The sequence below is a fragment of the Medicago sativa genome, chromosome 4 (genome assembly GCF_051527215.1).
Source record: "Medicago sativa cultivar Bolivia chromosome 4, Bolivia_mono, whole genome shotgun sequence".
Classification (NCBI taxonomy): Eukaryota; Viridiplantae; Streptophyta; class Magnoliopsida; order Fabales; family Fabaceae; genus Medicago; species Medicago sativa.
In genome coordinates this window covers 28,812,428-28,826,381 of record NC_140752.1, presented here as the reverse complement: position 1 = coordinate 28,826,381, position 13,954 = coordinate 28,812,428, and the positions used below count along the sequence as shown (strand labels likewise).

General features: G+C 35.8%; 3 protein-coding genes across 5 annotated transcripts; all 3 read right to left on the bottom strand.

Annotated features, from left to right (window-relative positions):
* Positions 1–975: 975 nt before the first annotated feature.
* On the bottom strand, positions 976–2,059 carry LOC146927544 (uncharacterized). The gene has a single exon (XM_085700777.1). The coding sequence runs from the start codon at positions 1,926–1,928 to the stop codon at positions 1,254–1,256; it is 675 nt and encodes a 224-aa protein (XP_085556903.1). The 5' UTR covers positions 1,929–2,059; the 3' UTR covers positions 976–1,253.
* A 1,762-nt stretch (positions 2,060–3,821) lies between these two features.
* Positions 3,822–7,606, bottom strand: LOC146927543 (vacuolar protein sorting-associated protein 32 homolog 1-like). 3 transcript variants are annotated; one of them, XM_085700753.1, is made up of 5 exons: positions 7,425–7,606; positions 6,862–7,020; positions 5,033–5,124; positions 4,816–4,930; positions 3,822–4,390 (listed from the first exon to the last, which is right to left on the bottom strand). In XM_085700753.1, exons 2-5 carry the CDS (start codon positions 6,895–6,897, stop codon positions 4,199–4,201), a joined length of 435 nt encoding a protein of 144 aa, XP_085556879.1. In that variant the 5' UTR covers positions 6,898–7,020; positions 7,425–7,606; the 3' UTR covers positions 3,822–4,198. The 3 variants fall into 3 exon arrangements, with proteins under 3 accessions (XP_085556879.1, XP_085556881.1, XP_085556880.1); XM_085700755.1 differs by having other exon boundaries at positions 6,862–6,989; XM_085700754.1 differs by having other exon boundaries at positions 7,456–7,599.
* Positions 7,607–10,687: 3,081 nt separating this feature from the next.
* LOC146927542 (uncharacterized) lies at positions 10,688–13,057 on the bottom strand. The gene is made up of 2 exons (XM_085707090.1): positions 12,050–13,057; positions 10,688–11,737 (listed from the first exon to the last, which is right to left on the bottom strand). Exons 1-2 carry the CDS (start codon positions 12,461–12,463, stop codon positions 10,688–10,690), a joined length of 1,464 nt encoding a protein of 487 aa, XP_085563216.1. The 5' UTR covers positions 12,464–13,057.
* Positions 13,058–13,954: the final 897 nt, after the last annotated feature.

The following is a 13,954-nucleotide window of genomic DNA, read 5'->3' as shown; positions in this document are numbered from 1 at the left end:
AATTAATTCTCCAACTATAGAGCAACATTATTGTGAAAGGAGCAATGAAAGTAGTCGTATGAAACAGCACATGGACAGCTAGCTGGCTGGTGCGATGTCTCATAAACAAGTTTCCATCATTTTTCAGCATTTCCTTACCAAACCTTTGAATTTAATTAAAGTTTTCAATTTTGAATTTTTCCTTCTTCCATGTGGACCGTGATTGCAGACAAGTAGTTTAGATATTTTTCATTTTTTTTAAAGGAGTTTAGATATTTTTCATGTCAACTTATATTTATTTTTTTGAAAGTAACTTATATTTTTCATGTTAACTCCTCTTAATTGTTGTTTATTTTTAGGAGAATCCTTATTTTTATTTGAGTCCTCTATAATTTATCTCTTAATTGTTGTTTATTTTTCTCGAGTCCTCTACGATTTATCAGTCCAAAATAGGGTACTCCTTCCTGCCCAGGTTGTCCACAGATGTCACAATTAATTCTTCCAGCTTTCATACTTACACAATTAATCATATCCAAATCAATAATTCATTTAAAATGTAGATGGAATACGGCCTTCCCATAATCACATCACCAGATGAACAACCAACCTGAAATTAAACAAATCAATTAATTAAATAAAAAATATAACAAATAAAATTGGAAAATAAAAAAAAATACCTGACACCATACGCAACGACGGCAATGAACGAACGTAACAGACGTCACGGCGGACGGGTCAACGGAACGGTCCAAACCAACGGAACAACCCAAACGGAAACGGGGACAATTGACGGAAATAACATAGTCACAACACGCTGCACAGAGAACCGGAACGGGTCACGCAACCAACAATGGAGATCACAACCAAATTTTAGGGTTTAAATTCCAATTTTAATTTTATTCAATTAGAACCTTAAATTAATTAGGCCTGATATAAATTAAATTAGGATTAATTTTCTGGAAACGATTTTTAGTGACTGAAAAATAAAAAAACAAGTCCAAAATTCTCAGCTTCCATAGCAAATGTTATGTACAAAATGCAATCCAATCTCAAATCTCAATAGATCTATTCAGAAATTCTTCAACGGATGTTTCCAATGTCTGATTCATCGATCTTCTCCAAATTCGCCGGACATGACACGCTTTAACCTAACTTCTGGCCGGAATATCTCGATTAGCGGCAGATCAACGCAGTGGGTGAACTTCAACCACCGCAAAAGCGTGATGAACAAGATCTCAACCTGAAAAATGAAAAACAGATAATATTCAAAGATCTTAAGCTTCAGCCTTGGACATGATGGAGAGACGACTAGGTCTTGGCTCGAACGCCGATCTCCTCCTTTGTTGATGCGACGAAGGTCGAATCAACGCCGTTAAAGCTCTTTTCACCCATTCTCCTTCAACGCCACCGATTCGCACAAGTGAATTCTTCATCGCAGATCTACGCATGTTGAGACGAGTCGAAGGATACGAATCAGCGTTGCTGTTGTTATTGTTTCCGTTGTTCTTGTGAAGACTGCATCGAAACGAACCGGGATGATTCGTTGGCGAACACATACACGTCTTCTTCTGAGCCGGAATTGGACGATTCTTGGTAGTAATAACCTGGTTTGAAATCGACCGGTTCGGTGAAATAGACCGTGAATCGATTGAAAACCGGACACCAGAAGAACGAGAGTTTGTGTTGTATAGATTGACACGTGTAGGTGAAGCTGAACGGTGATGAGAGTTGTGATGATAGTTATGGTGATGATGATTGTAGTGATCTTGGGTTTCGATGTAGAAAGCGGATGAAGATGAAAAGGTTGAGTTTGTGGAAGAAGCGAAAGCTGATGAAGGTGTAGAGAAAGGGGTTCTTGATTGTGTATAGGAACAGAATCTTCCAGAGGGTGAAAGTGAACGAAGAACAGGGCCACATGATTTTTTTTCGCGATAAGACGATGAAGACATTTTTGTTTGTTTTTCAGAGGAATTTGGAAGAGATTTTTTTTTTTGTTGAGAGAGAGAGGGAGATAGATAGAAAGAAGAGGCTAGGGTTTGGTTGAGTCCTGTTAAGGACCCCTTTGGGGAATTGGTTTGGCAAACCTAGCGAGTCTCGGAGGCTGGTTAAATAGATAAGGGAAGAGAGAGGGTAAAAGAGTGATTAATTGAAAAAAGAAGGGTGTTTTGGATATAATTAGGGTTTCGTGTGAGTGAGTTAACTTAACCATGGTTAGTTTCTTGTTATATTAAATTGCGGGTTTGGTTATGGTTAGGATTCGGATCTAACGGCTTGTTGTGGGATGTGGATTTCCTAACAGGTTTGATGGGAATGAATAAGAGGGTGCCACGTATGAGAATATTAGGGGAACGGTCGAATGGAAAAATACCACAAAACCACTTCCGTGTAAGTACTAGGAAGTGCATGGTTGTGCTGTTTTGCTTTTCTTAATTCCGAAACTTTCTTTGCTAATAACTGCCGTGTGTCCCTGCCGCTAAAGTCTCCAAACTTGAGGTAGGGTGGAAATAGGTTAGGCCGTTCGTCAGAGGTTTATGGCTCGGTCTATTAAAAGTTTGGTTTGACCTTTCTCGTTTAATAAATAAGTCAAAATGAGCTTTTTAAAAAACCTATTAATTTAAATGGACTAGGCTTGGATTTATAAAAAAAAAAGTCTATTATGCCGACCTGTATATGAGTATATTATATTTCCTCACATTTATTATTTATATAGTAATAAAAAACACAGCTTTTTCAAATTCTCATAAAGTTGGCGATTTTTTTATCACATTGAAGATTTTATTCACTTTTTTCTTGCTTAAGTGTTGATTTTGTTTTTAGTTTCTTACTGTTTGAAAGTTTGTTAAGTTATCATTAAATATCCATATTGTTATTTGATTTGTGTGAACTTTTGAGGTTTGGTACTAACGTGCCTAAGGTTAAGTATGGTTATCAGATCAAGTTTGAAATCCTTCTTGTTATTAGACATGATTATTCTAGGGTTTCTATCCATCTATAAATTTTACGATTGTGTTTTATTAGTTTAATGTGTATCTAATTAATGTTAACTCTACGTTAAGTATGTTGCACAAATTGAAAAGAAAGAAAAATGGATGAATGGACTCCATTTGAAATTTGAAACACAAACTATGCTTTTAAACAGGCTAATAGACCAGACCAGACTTTTAAATAGGTCAGGCCAGACTTAGAATAAAGCGTTTGACATGTAACTTAGTTTTTTCAACTAGGTCATGCCTATTTAAGCAAAGCCCCGCTCAGCCCGACTCATTCTCACCCCTACTTAAGGGTTCTATTCGGCTGATATTGAATTTTTGTGACATTAATGGTTATTGATACTGTTCTTGTAAGTAATTAGGTTTTTTTTGTTAAAATAATTTTTTAATTATTTATTTATCTTTTTTGTTTGTCAAAATACACAAAATTTATCAAAGTCATTAGAATTCAAAGTAACTAACTTAGTTTCCCTAAACTTAGAGGACATCTGTCCAAATTGTAAAGTGTTAACTAGTTACAAACCCGTGCTTCGCACGGGGGTTGAATAACGTATCTGTTAAAAAATTTGTTCCAAAGAAAAAAATTATTATTCAAAAAAAAATTATGATATAAAAAAAAAGGGAAAATTTTGTATGGAGTCGCTCAGATATAAGGAATACTTAATTTTGATTAAATTGAAAATGAAATTTTGATCAAATATTGTCTTAAATATTGTCCTATAAATCAACATGGGCTTGAGATATCCACACAAAGTATCAGATAGCCAAATAAATCTACATTCGATACGCACACCAGGAAAAAAAAGGGTTCAACACATCAATGAGAAAATAGCAAGTGTTGTTGAAGGGGACTTCTATGTTCAACTTCTTTTTCAGCTTTTATATACATCTTCCAGTCTATTCAATAATTTCACACATACAAAGCCAGAAGGAAGAAGCAGATTTCTCCACATCAGTCATTATGTACAAATTACAATATGTCATGGAAGACACTTATCGTCACGGATAACAAAACCAGCGAAATTCTGGCTTAAGCTAAGTCAGCCGTTGCAAAACCAAATAGAACAACAATCTAAAATAATTCTGGCTTAGAAAAAACATGTAAATTTGACATCAATGTATCAATTAACGGACATACAAATGCAACATCAGTTCAGATGAAAGAAACTAATGCATAGATAAATAACACAAATCTGTCGGTTGTGTCACGGGCAAGAAAAGTTACCCGCTCAAAGTGCCATCTCAGCCTGCAGAGCTGCCAATTCATCTTCCTCAGGCGTCGGCTTTGCAGGAACAGGACGTGCAGGTTGCCTCCCAGCTGAGACATGCACTGTGGGAGCAGGAGCTGTAAATGTTGGCTGAAGAAGTTGTTCTTCCAACTCAGCATTCTCCAATTCTTCAAGTTCTGCTTCCAGTTCGTGCTGAAAAGAACAATAAATTCAGAATGCCACATGGACATGCATTAAAACCAATGTAGCACCAACATTTCAGATTGAACACATGTTTGGTGTCTACGTATTAGTGCTTCATATATTAGCACTACCCTGGACTCAATATAGACAAAATCGAACCAACTTCACCCTGTTTAATGTTATTATTTCAAAATAACCTTCGATGAAATATGTTCTAAAACAAAATTTAATGAAAAGAGAAAGAGTATTTACAAAATGCAATTGTTTTTTTGATTACGTCAAAAAAGTATAATGTGGTTAATCGCTTTTCTTAATCTATGTGAAATTAGTTATTTTTGCTTAGAATTAAGTCTGGAGAGAATCAAAAGGTCCACATAATCAAATATCTTGTTTTCAACGGACATAACAAATAAATGAACATTTGATAGAATAACCTCGTCAAAATAAGCAGCTGCACCAATTGGAGCTGACAATGCTTCTTGAATCTGCTTCATATTCTCAGTCTGTTCATTTATCTCGTCCATGGTCTTGTCGACATCATCAATATTCCTGTAAAAAGAAACAGAACCAAACTCAATTAAATATATCACATATCATAATCAACAACTCGATCGTTAAAGACTTGGAATCATATATAATAGTAATACATACGTTGCTTTCTGCATAGCCTTCATAGTAGTTGCTCCTGTTCTTAACGCATCTACTATTTCCGTGGTGGCTTTAGCACCTTCTAACATTATCATCTATTACAAAAATCACCACCATAAGGGGAAAAAGAAGATTTAAGTTCTAAACCATTGTCTAAAGTAAGTAATACTAAATACAAATGATAATTTTTCCTTAATACCCAACTTGGCAGCAGAAAGTACATAAGGCAACTAATAAGAGTACATCTCACAATTTGTTGATTACTTAATCATCAAATCACTAAAGTGCTAAAAAGTACACACAACCAAAAGAGTACATTTCTCAACTCAGAATAGAACCACTCTGATTAATAGGGCAGTCTCACCTGGTATATTCTTTCTTTCTTGTGTTTTAATAGAATTTTATTTATTATAGTAACCAACTGCAGCTTATGTTATAAAGAAACATCTGCATTGTGTAGGAGAATTTGGTTGCTGAAAATTATTTTTTGAACAAAATGGCTAAAGAAGCTCATAGATCATACATATTAGCGTACAATTCACATTCTTCGAAGGATATATTCAGTGTTCAACATCTTGATATGCAGGTACAACTCTTAAGAGTATATTGTATTTTATAATTATTTCATGAATATGCATGTTAATGATATATATAGTCCAAATATGCAGTTAAGCACTTACTTCACTACTTGATAATTTAAATCACCTGTTATTGGGAACTTTTATGCATTCTTTTCATTTTGATTAAAAGCTGAAGGGATAGCGGCAAAATGAATGGTTGATTGGTAAGAATAAATTACTCAACACAATTAATCAGAGTGGCAACATATAGAGAGCCTAATCAATTGGTACATCCAAAATCATCAAGCAAAAAAATATCAAAAAGAGAGTTTAAGTTGCTCTAAATGGGGTCCTGTTTTGTTCCATTGCCCTATTTCTCCTTCAAGTCCGCCTCATTAATTAAGGGAATAGATGCACTTAAATTGCCGTTACTTTTGAAGCCTTCTCCCCACATATTAATCTGGTGAATACACTCATCCTTCTTGAGGAAACAAACTGCGCGGACGGCGAATTCATGCTCAATGTACTTATCCACGCCTCAATTAAATCAGCCATGGACAATTCTTTTCACAAAAAATTGTTAACTCCTAATCTATGAATTGTTTCACAAATTAAAAACAGGCAGCTTCCACATTTGGGTTTATACATAGTATCACAACATGAGTATTTATTATACTACTCTAAATCAAAACAGAAGTGATAAGGAAATGATTCAAAGACATGAAAACTTTATAACCAACAACATTGTATCAATTTTAAAAAACAAAATCACTATAAGTCTATAAGTATAAAGACAAAGAGCTCTTTACTCTTTAGGATAAATTTGAAAGATGTGACTGCATCTTGATCTCCTAAATTTGAAGACACGTAAAAAATAACACACTCTTATTTTCATGAAATATCAATTAAATAACACAATCTTACCAACTCTTATTTTTGAACCCTAAAATCAAATTACCATAACCAACAATATTATTTCCCTCAAAAAATAACCAACGATATTATTGGTTTTCTTATTTGAGACATTTCCTCAAACACCAAGTATTCACTCTTAATATCATTGGTTTTCTTATTGTGAGTTCTCAATTTCACAATAATAAAAATCAAGTCAAATAAAAAAAAATCAAATGAAATGCAAACAATTTTGTTGATCCAAACAAAAAAATAAGACAAATTCAACACGAATACAAAACCAAATGACCAAAACAACACAATTTGCATTTCATCAAAATTTGATAAAATCAACAAAGTGAATTGATAACACAAATTCACCTGAGTTATAGACGATCCATTCACTACCAATTTCATTGTCCTAGAAGAAAATTGTATTGGCTACCCAGATAGAGGATGCAATGGTGTTTTGGAAGGTGCTAGCATCTCAAATATCCTTGAATAGATAACTGCATAAAAGCAGATAGCAGGACATTAAACCTGCAAACAGTAATATTTACATCATTTAGTTGATTAATATTCTAAACCTGATTAAATGATGGTATAGAGAATAAAAATTGTACAAAATTAGCAATAAAGTCCCACATAAAGTTCAACATATATGCAGAAAATTCATTTGAAGGATGCATTTTACGTTGACCTTCAAATCAAACTGCAACTGCATTTTCTTGAAGCACAAAACTGGGAATATAAACCCAAACAATGCATAATGCTAGAGAGCAAGACAAAACCTTTCCGGAAGAACAAAAATATAGATCATATGGTTATTCACAGAACTAAGATACTATCCATCATCGCATGGTCAACGAACAAATCGCAGATAGATCATATTATGATCCCTCTCCTCAGTAACAGCAAGAATTAGACATTGGCATTCGACTAACCTGCGTGCTTTGCAAAGCATTCCCCACTCACCTCCAATCTTACATTTCAGAGACTTGTCTACTTGCACAAATTCAAAATCACACTTCCAGACAAAGACACAATAATCAATGAAAGTGATCTTAGTTAGCTGATGAGGCAGTGTTTTTTAACAGAAGCCTGACCATGGCAGGAGCTGCGTTGAAAACAATAAAAGAACCATTAACAGTTTTGATGATGATTGTCAAGCATGTACTAACACAAAAAACATAGACAAAGAGATTAGCAATGTAAATAAATGATATATAGTCCATATTTATTTTTCACTGCTAGTAGCTTGACTTTTTGCACAATTCTACACTCATCTACCCTATTCATAGTCCAAGTAATGAAGATACAAAAGAAAAGAGAAATGTAAATGCACATGCACACGCACATATTATGAGAATGATAAGAGAAATAGCAAACAAACAAAGAGTTGCAACCAAACGCTTAGAAGTATTGAATAAGTGTTTCTTAGTTAAGTTGTGGACCGTGCTAGACACATTATGGACGAATGGCTGGAAGCTCATTCTGATACGAGACGGCAGCACATATCAGTCTCTTCTGCTACTGTTCTGCACTCTAACACGGCTGGTCAGGAGCTGCTGCAGGAACCAGGTGTCCCAGCTATGATACGGTGGTAGAGACCTCTTCCGGGTCGAATAAAATGCAATATAGACGCTTCATTTTCAACTGATTCTAACCGTGTAGGGATTGGACTATGTTTACGGGACGAGGATGGTGCTTATATGTTAGCAAAGACCATCAGCATATCACCTTTAGTTGCTATCAAGGTTGGGGAAGCACTAGCTCTTTTTCATGCTTTACAATGGATACGTGACATGCGGTTTGACAACGTGGATTTTGTAGTCGACTCAAAAATCACAGCAGATGCTATCTTATCAAACAGAATGGGTGTTACTGAGTTCGGTCAAATAATTGCAGCATGTCAGAATACTTTGTCCTCCTCTTTCACAAACTCTAGGGTAGAGTTTAATCGGCGACAAGCTAACGTGGTAGCACATGCTCTTGCTCGTGAAGCCACTGATTCAGCTAGTCCCACTGTTCATTTTGATATACCTGATTGTATTGCTACTCTTATTATAAATGAAATGCTATAAGCATCTTTTTGTCAAAAAAAATAAAATTAATCTTACTAATTATTGTGCGACCATTTTCAAAATATATGACTCGGATGAGTTTCACCGGGAGCAGATTTCCTCCTGTGAAAACTTTCTCCAGTTTAAATTTATATCATTAAATATATTATCTCTCTTCATTTTGACATTTAATTCCTATTTAATTCCTCACATGTATTTATCATTTAATTGCTAGGATTCCACTGGACTCTCCAGTCACAGGAGAGGATCCAGTCCCAGTTTCACCAAACAAAAACGTGTGTGCTGGTAGAAAGAAAATATATATAGCACCTCTCTTCTCGTTTTATGTGATTAGTATAGCTACTACAGTAAAGAAAAAATGCTAACCACACATATTTTTACCGATGAAAATTAATATAGCTCACTTTAAATTAACTTGGAATATTATTCAAAAAAAAAATAACTTGGAATCAGTCAAATTTAGTGAATTTCTTTTGAATTTAACGAATAAGAGTGAGTTAGATTTTAGTGATTCTCATTGCAATAATGTGAAGGATTATACATGCCGTTAATTACCTAATATGACATTTGTTTATCACAAGCTGTCATATAATCCAATTATGCAATGATTTTTATTCGATGCCGGTAGAAGGTCATCTCATAATTTGGTCTTACTTATACGACTTATTGATCCGACAATGAGTAATATTTTTTTGAAAGAACCGTTAGTTCATAATTATATAAATATATAACAACATATAGATTGATTATTCCAAATAAATGTATGTTTTCCCTTGCAATCCCTACCCTATGTATGTATTTAAATTAAGCTTATGATTCGAGTGTGACACTTTCATATCTTGACTTGCTGGTGTAGTAGTTTGAACTTTGAATTAGGATCACTAATTCAATGCAATGTGCATTAGCAACGGTGTGAAAGCGAAAGCACAACGGTGCGTACCATGATTATAATTTAGATTCATAAAGTGGATATATCATATCGGTGATGACAGATAGTCATTGCATGTAGTTTGATTAGGAAGATGATTTCAAAGCAGTAATTAAATCTAAATTTTTCTTTTCAAATTGGACGTTAATTTATGTTTAGGACCGTTAAGTTAGGTAAAATAGCAAGCAAAATTCAACGCACTTTAATAAAAAAAATAAAAAATACAACTCAAAAAGTAAACTATGGTTAATGGAGCTCTTTTGCACTTTGATTTAAGAGTTTCTAATTCCACTCATCAAATAAATGATATGCAACTCTAGAGACTTAGAAATAAAAAGCTCAATCCCTTGTAAAAAAAAAAACCCCAATTTGTTTTGAGTTAACAATATTTAGTAAGTAGGTTTTTTTTTTTATTTTACTAAAGCCAGATTCATGTTGATTAATATTTTATTTAAAGGATTTGGACTAACTTGTTTCCAGAGAGGCTATATACTATTTTCATGGACAAAAGACATACATCTTTTAGTATTGTGGTTAGGTGCAACAAGAGCTAAACTCATGGAACATACCGTTTGCTGTTGTGGCCTTCTAAATTTGTTACATATGTGTTTTCAAATTAAAAACATTATCCTTTTTTTTCCACTTTTTATTTTATATTATATAATTTAGGTTGAAGTATGATTTTTGTCTCTCGAAGAGATCCCTAACTAGATATGTCGAGGTTAATATTAAAAATGGTATTTTCATTTAGACCTTGTTATGTGAATTTTTTGGGAATCTCTTTTTCAGTTGTCGAGGTTCACATCGAATCTGATATTTCTATTAGACCTTACTTTATGACGATTGGAGATGCTCTAATAATGTTATGAGTATTACTTTTCCCACCCTATGCCTTTCCTAGCGCGCCCTATTTTTTTCCAAAATTACCCTCGGGGATTTCCGGATTATATAATCTGGAATGAAGCAGTGCACAGAACTGAAACAGAACTGAAAATGATTTTCATGTCATTGTGGTTTTTATCATTTTTTTTTTCAATAAATCATTATATATGTTTGTATAAAAGACAATTAACTTAAATATTATATCAAAAAATGATTATATATATATCATTATACCAAAAAAAGTTGAATTTATATCATTACACATTTCACCTAATGATATACATTTCAACTAAACTAATGATATATATCTAATCTATGGCGCCGAAAGATCAATGGGACTATCATCCACTTCAACCTTCACACCAGGAGCAGGACCAGCACCAACCCTCTCATCGGGATCAAGATTTTCAACAACGTACAACTCTTCATCATCTTCTATGACCTCAACACCCGCCGCCCGACTTAGCTCATTATAATCTGCCATCCGGCTGACATATCTATCAGGCCATGTGTCTGCATCCCCTCGATGGTATTGTCTCCATAGAGCAGAAGTGGGAGGAATCAGACAACCATCCTTCAATTTCAAGGCCATAAAATGGTTGTCATTCACATATGCTAGACATATCAACGGATCGATAGTTGGAGGCGGCGGTGGACCACATAGAGGGAAAAAGGTTTCTGATTTCCCAATGGACAACACTACAACAATTTGGTTGAATTTCTGTGCGATGAGGAACCCCATATCCGGCATTGTCATCCATTTATCCGGTGGTGCATTGCCAATACCGGAGTAGGATAGAGCGTCCAAGACCTCTTTATACCGCCTATCATCATTAATCATCCTCCGATAGCAGTCATTTTCTACACCGATAAGCTCTTTGTAAAGGTTGTACCGGACTATTACGTGATCATCAACAGTCAAGTTACGTAGGACCACAACTGCTCGGAACCCACAATGGCCATCACCGGGTACATCCGTAACCTTTTCAATAAAGCCATGCATCCAAATTGGGATTTGGTCTTTGTTTGGTATGTGGACCTCAACGGGTGTTGGCTTCTTGGGATTTTTTGGAATTGGCTTAGGAGGAGTAGGAGACATGTTGCTTTTCCGTGCTCTCTTTCTACTTGTCCCTGTTGACCGTGTCTGTGAACCCTGTGTTTCTTGCTTTTGGGAGTCAACAATCTCCCATAGGGAAGGGGACCGCCTTGTCGATCGAATGCTTTGCTTATCTTTCTTTGGAGCTCCTTTGGTGGTGACCTTATTTGGCGGTGGACGCATAGAGGTGGTTTCCGGTAAAACAAATTGCCGGAATTGTTCTTTCAAATGCACTTTCATGTTGTAATCGGCGTCCTTGAACCGCGCCTACAATGTGTAACAAAACAGTCAGAGGAAAACCAGTCAGAAACATGCCATTCTGTTACTACTGGTGACTTCCGGATTATACAATCCGAAATAGCCAAGCTAATCCGGATTGTATAATCCGGAACTTCCCGATACACCCTTTGCATGAGCCTTAAATGCACTTGCATGGGGCGTAAATGCTACTTATCTGGATTACATATTCCGGAATACAACTGTTATGTCCGGATTATATAATCCGGATTGCACCAGTACATAATACAGAAACAGAAATCCTGGGCAGAACATAAACAGAGACAGTTTTGAAAAAAATACCTGGAGAATATCCCATTCTGGCAATAGAGAGATGTCTTCTTTTTTAAGCTTCGGGTCAACCTCGTACTCGAACCCCAACCTCTTCCAGTGGGTGTGAATTTCTTCCAAACGAATGGCGGTGCCGTTCTTGATCTTCAAAGCTAGCTTACATGCACACGGTAACCCGTATGTGATCAAACTCAAACAACCACATCTTGATTTATCCGTACCAATTTCAAGTGCTTTATTGTACTCCACTACGAGATGATGCAAAGCTTCCCTTGAAATGTTCCGGATCAACCTAGACCACAACACCTTGTCTTTGAACCGATGTTCAAGCATGATAATGCTCGTCTGAAACGAAGCATGTATTGCGGTATGTTGCAGCTCTAGCATGGCATGAACGGATTTCCAGTTTGTGCTCAAATCACCCATACTACTACTCAGATACTTTTCAACCGAGCGTGTGCAGATTCAGCTCTGTTTGTTGTAGTATTCCCCATATGAAGGTGTTTGTCAACCCAAAACCTCACAAACTTATCCTTAACCGGATCCAAAATTGTCTTTTCAACATAATCCAAAAACTTGGGAAATTTTGCGCATACAACTTTGAACCGGGTCCAATTATCAATATATGCTTCCTCCGTGTCGGAGTCCACAATAACCATCCATGCAGCCATCACAGTCTTCACAACCGAACCAGGCTTAATCGGTTGCCCATTCTTGCCTTTGAGATCCGTCACTTTGCAATCCACTTTACACTTTGCTCTCACATTTTGTCCAATGTGATATGAGCACAACAGAGTAGTAGCTTTAGGGAAAACCTTTTCCACGGCATTGATCAAAGCATTGTCCCGATCAGTGACAACTACTTTGGGATAGAGATCTTTGGAGTGCAACATCTCACGACACCTCTCAAGAGCCCAATAAACATTGTCTTGCCTCTCAGACAGCATATAGGCAAAAGCAATAGAGTATGTTTTCATGGTAGAAGTATTACCGACAAACTCAAGCAATGGAAGACGATACTTGTTTGTCTTGTATGTTGAATCCAACACAAGCACCGTGGAGAAAGTGTTAAACAACTTGATAGCCTAAAAATCTTAATCGCCCAGATGTGAAGATCATACAACGTGATCAAATCTTAATCGCCTAAAAATCGACTAGGGAAAGGTTTATATACACATTACCTTTGCATTCAGACGAAAATGATGATGTTAACACCCTTTGATGGCCAGATTGCTGCTCCAAACCAAGATTTCGCCCAAATGGAGTGTTTTTTTAGAGGTGTAAGGAGTGTTTTTGATAAAGGTGGTCTGCTTCAGCTAGGTTCTGGAGAACTATATATAACCTAGCTATCCGGATTACATATTCCGGAAAATGACGTCTACTTTTTCCCGCTCGTTTTGAATACAGGACGTGCGGAATATCTTCTCCGGAATACAGCTCTTATGTCCGGATTATGTTATCCGGATTGTATTTCAACTGACCAACCCCAAGTTTCGCAAGTCCTCACGAGACAGGGTGATTTTCAAACGGTACGGATTATACACTCCGAATATTGTCCGGAATATATTTTCCGGATAAAGGGTATTTTGGTAAAAAAATAGGGCGCGCGAGAAGGCCATAGGGTGGAAAAAGTAATACTCTAATGTTATTTGTATTCATTTCTATGTCCTAATGAATGTATCGTTTTTATGTTTGCATTAGTGGATTGCCCCGTAGAAGTTAGATATGTTCTTGTTGTTATGTATCTGGTCTTGTGTGAATGGTGTTATTTTGTTATGATAATACTGTTGCTCATGCTATTCTGCTATTCAACATCTAACATATGACTATAACCATCTTGGTCCCTAAAAAATATTTTGAGAACCATATTAATTGGTTACAATATCATAAAATCCAAGTTTGGCCTTGGTTCAACAT

Coding starts and splice junctions, on each gene's coding strand:
- LOC146927544 (XM_085700777.1), bottom strand. CDS start 1,928: ATGTCTTCATCGTCTTATCGCGAAAAAAAATCATGTGGCCCTGTTCTT.
- LOC146927543 (XM_085700753.1), bottom strand. CDS start 6,897: ATGAAATTGGTAGTGAATGGATCGTCTATAACTCAG. Junction 4,931..5,032: donor AAGGCTATGCAGAAAGCAAC/GTATGTATTACT, acceptor TTCTTTTTACAG/GAATATTGATGATGTCGACA. Junction 4,391..4,815: donor CAGCTGCTTATTTTGACGAG/GTTATTCTATCA, acceptor TGTTCTTTTCAG/CACGAACTGGAAGCAGAACT.
- LOC146927542 (XM_085707090.1), bottom strand. CDS start 12,463: ATGGGTGATTTGAGCACAAACTGGAAATCCGTTCATGCCATGCTAGAG. Junction 11,738..12,049: donor CAGAATGGGATATTCTCCAG/GTATTTTTTTCA, acceptor TACACATTGTAG/GCGCGGTTCAAGGACGCCGA.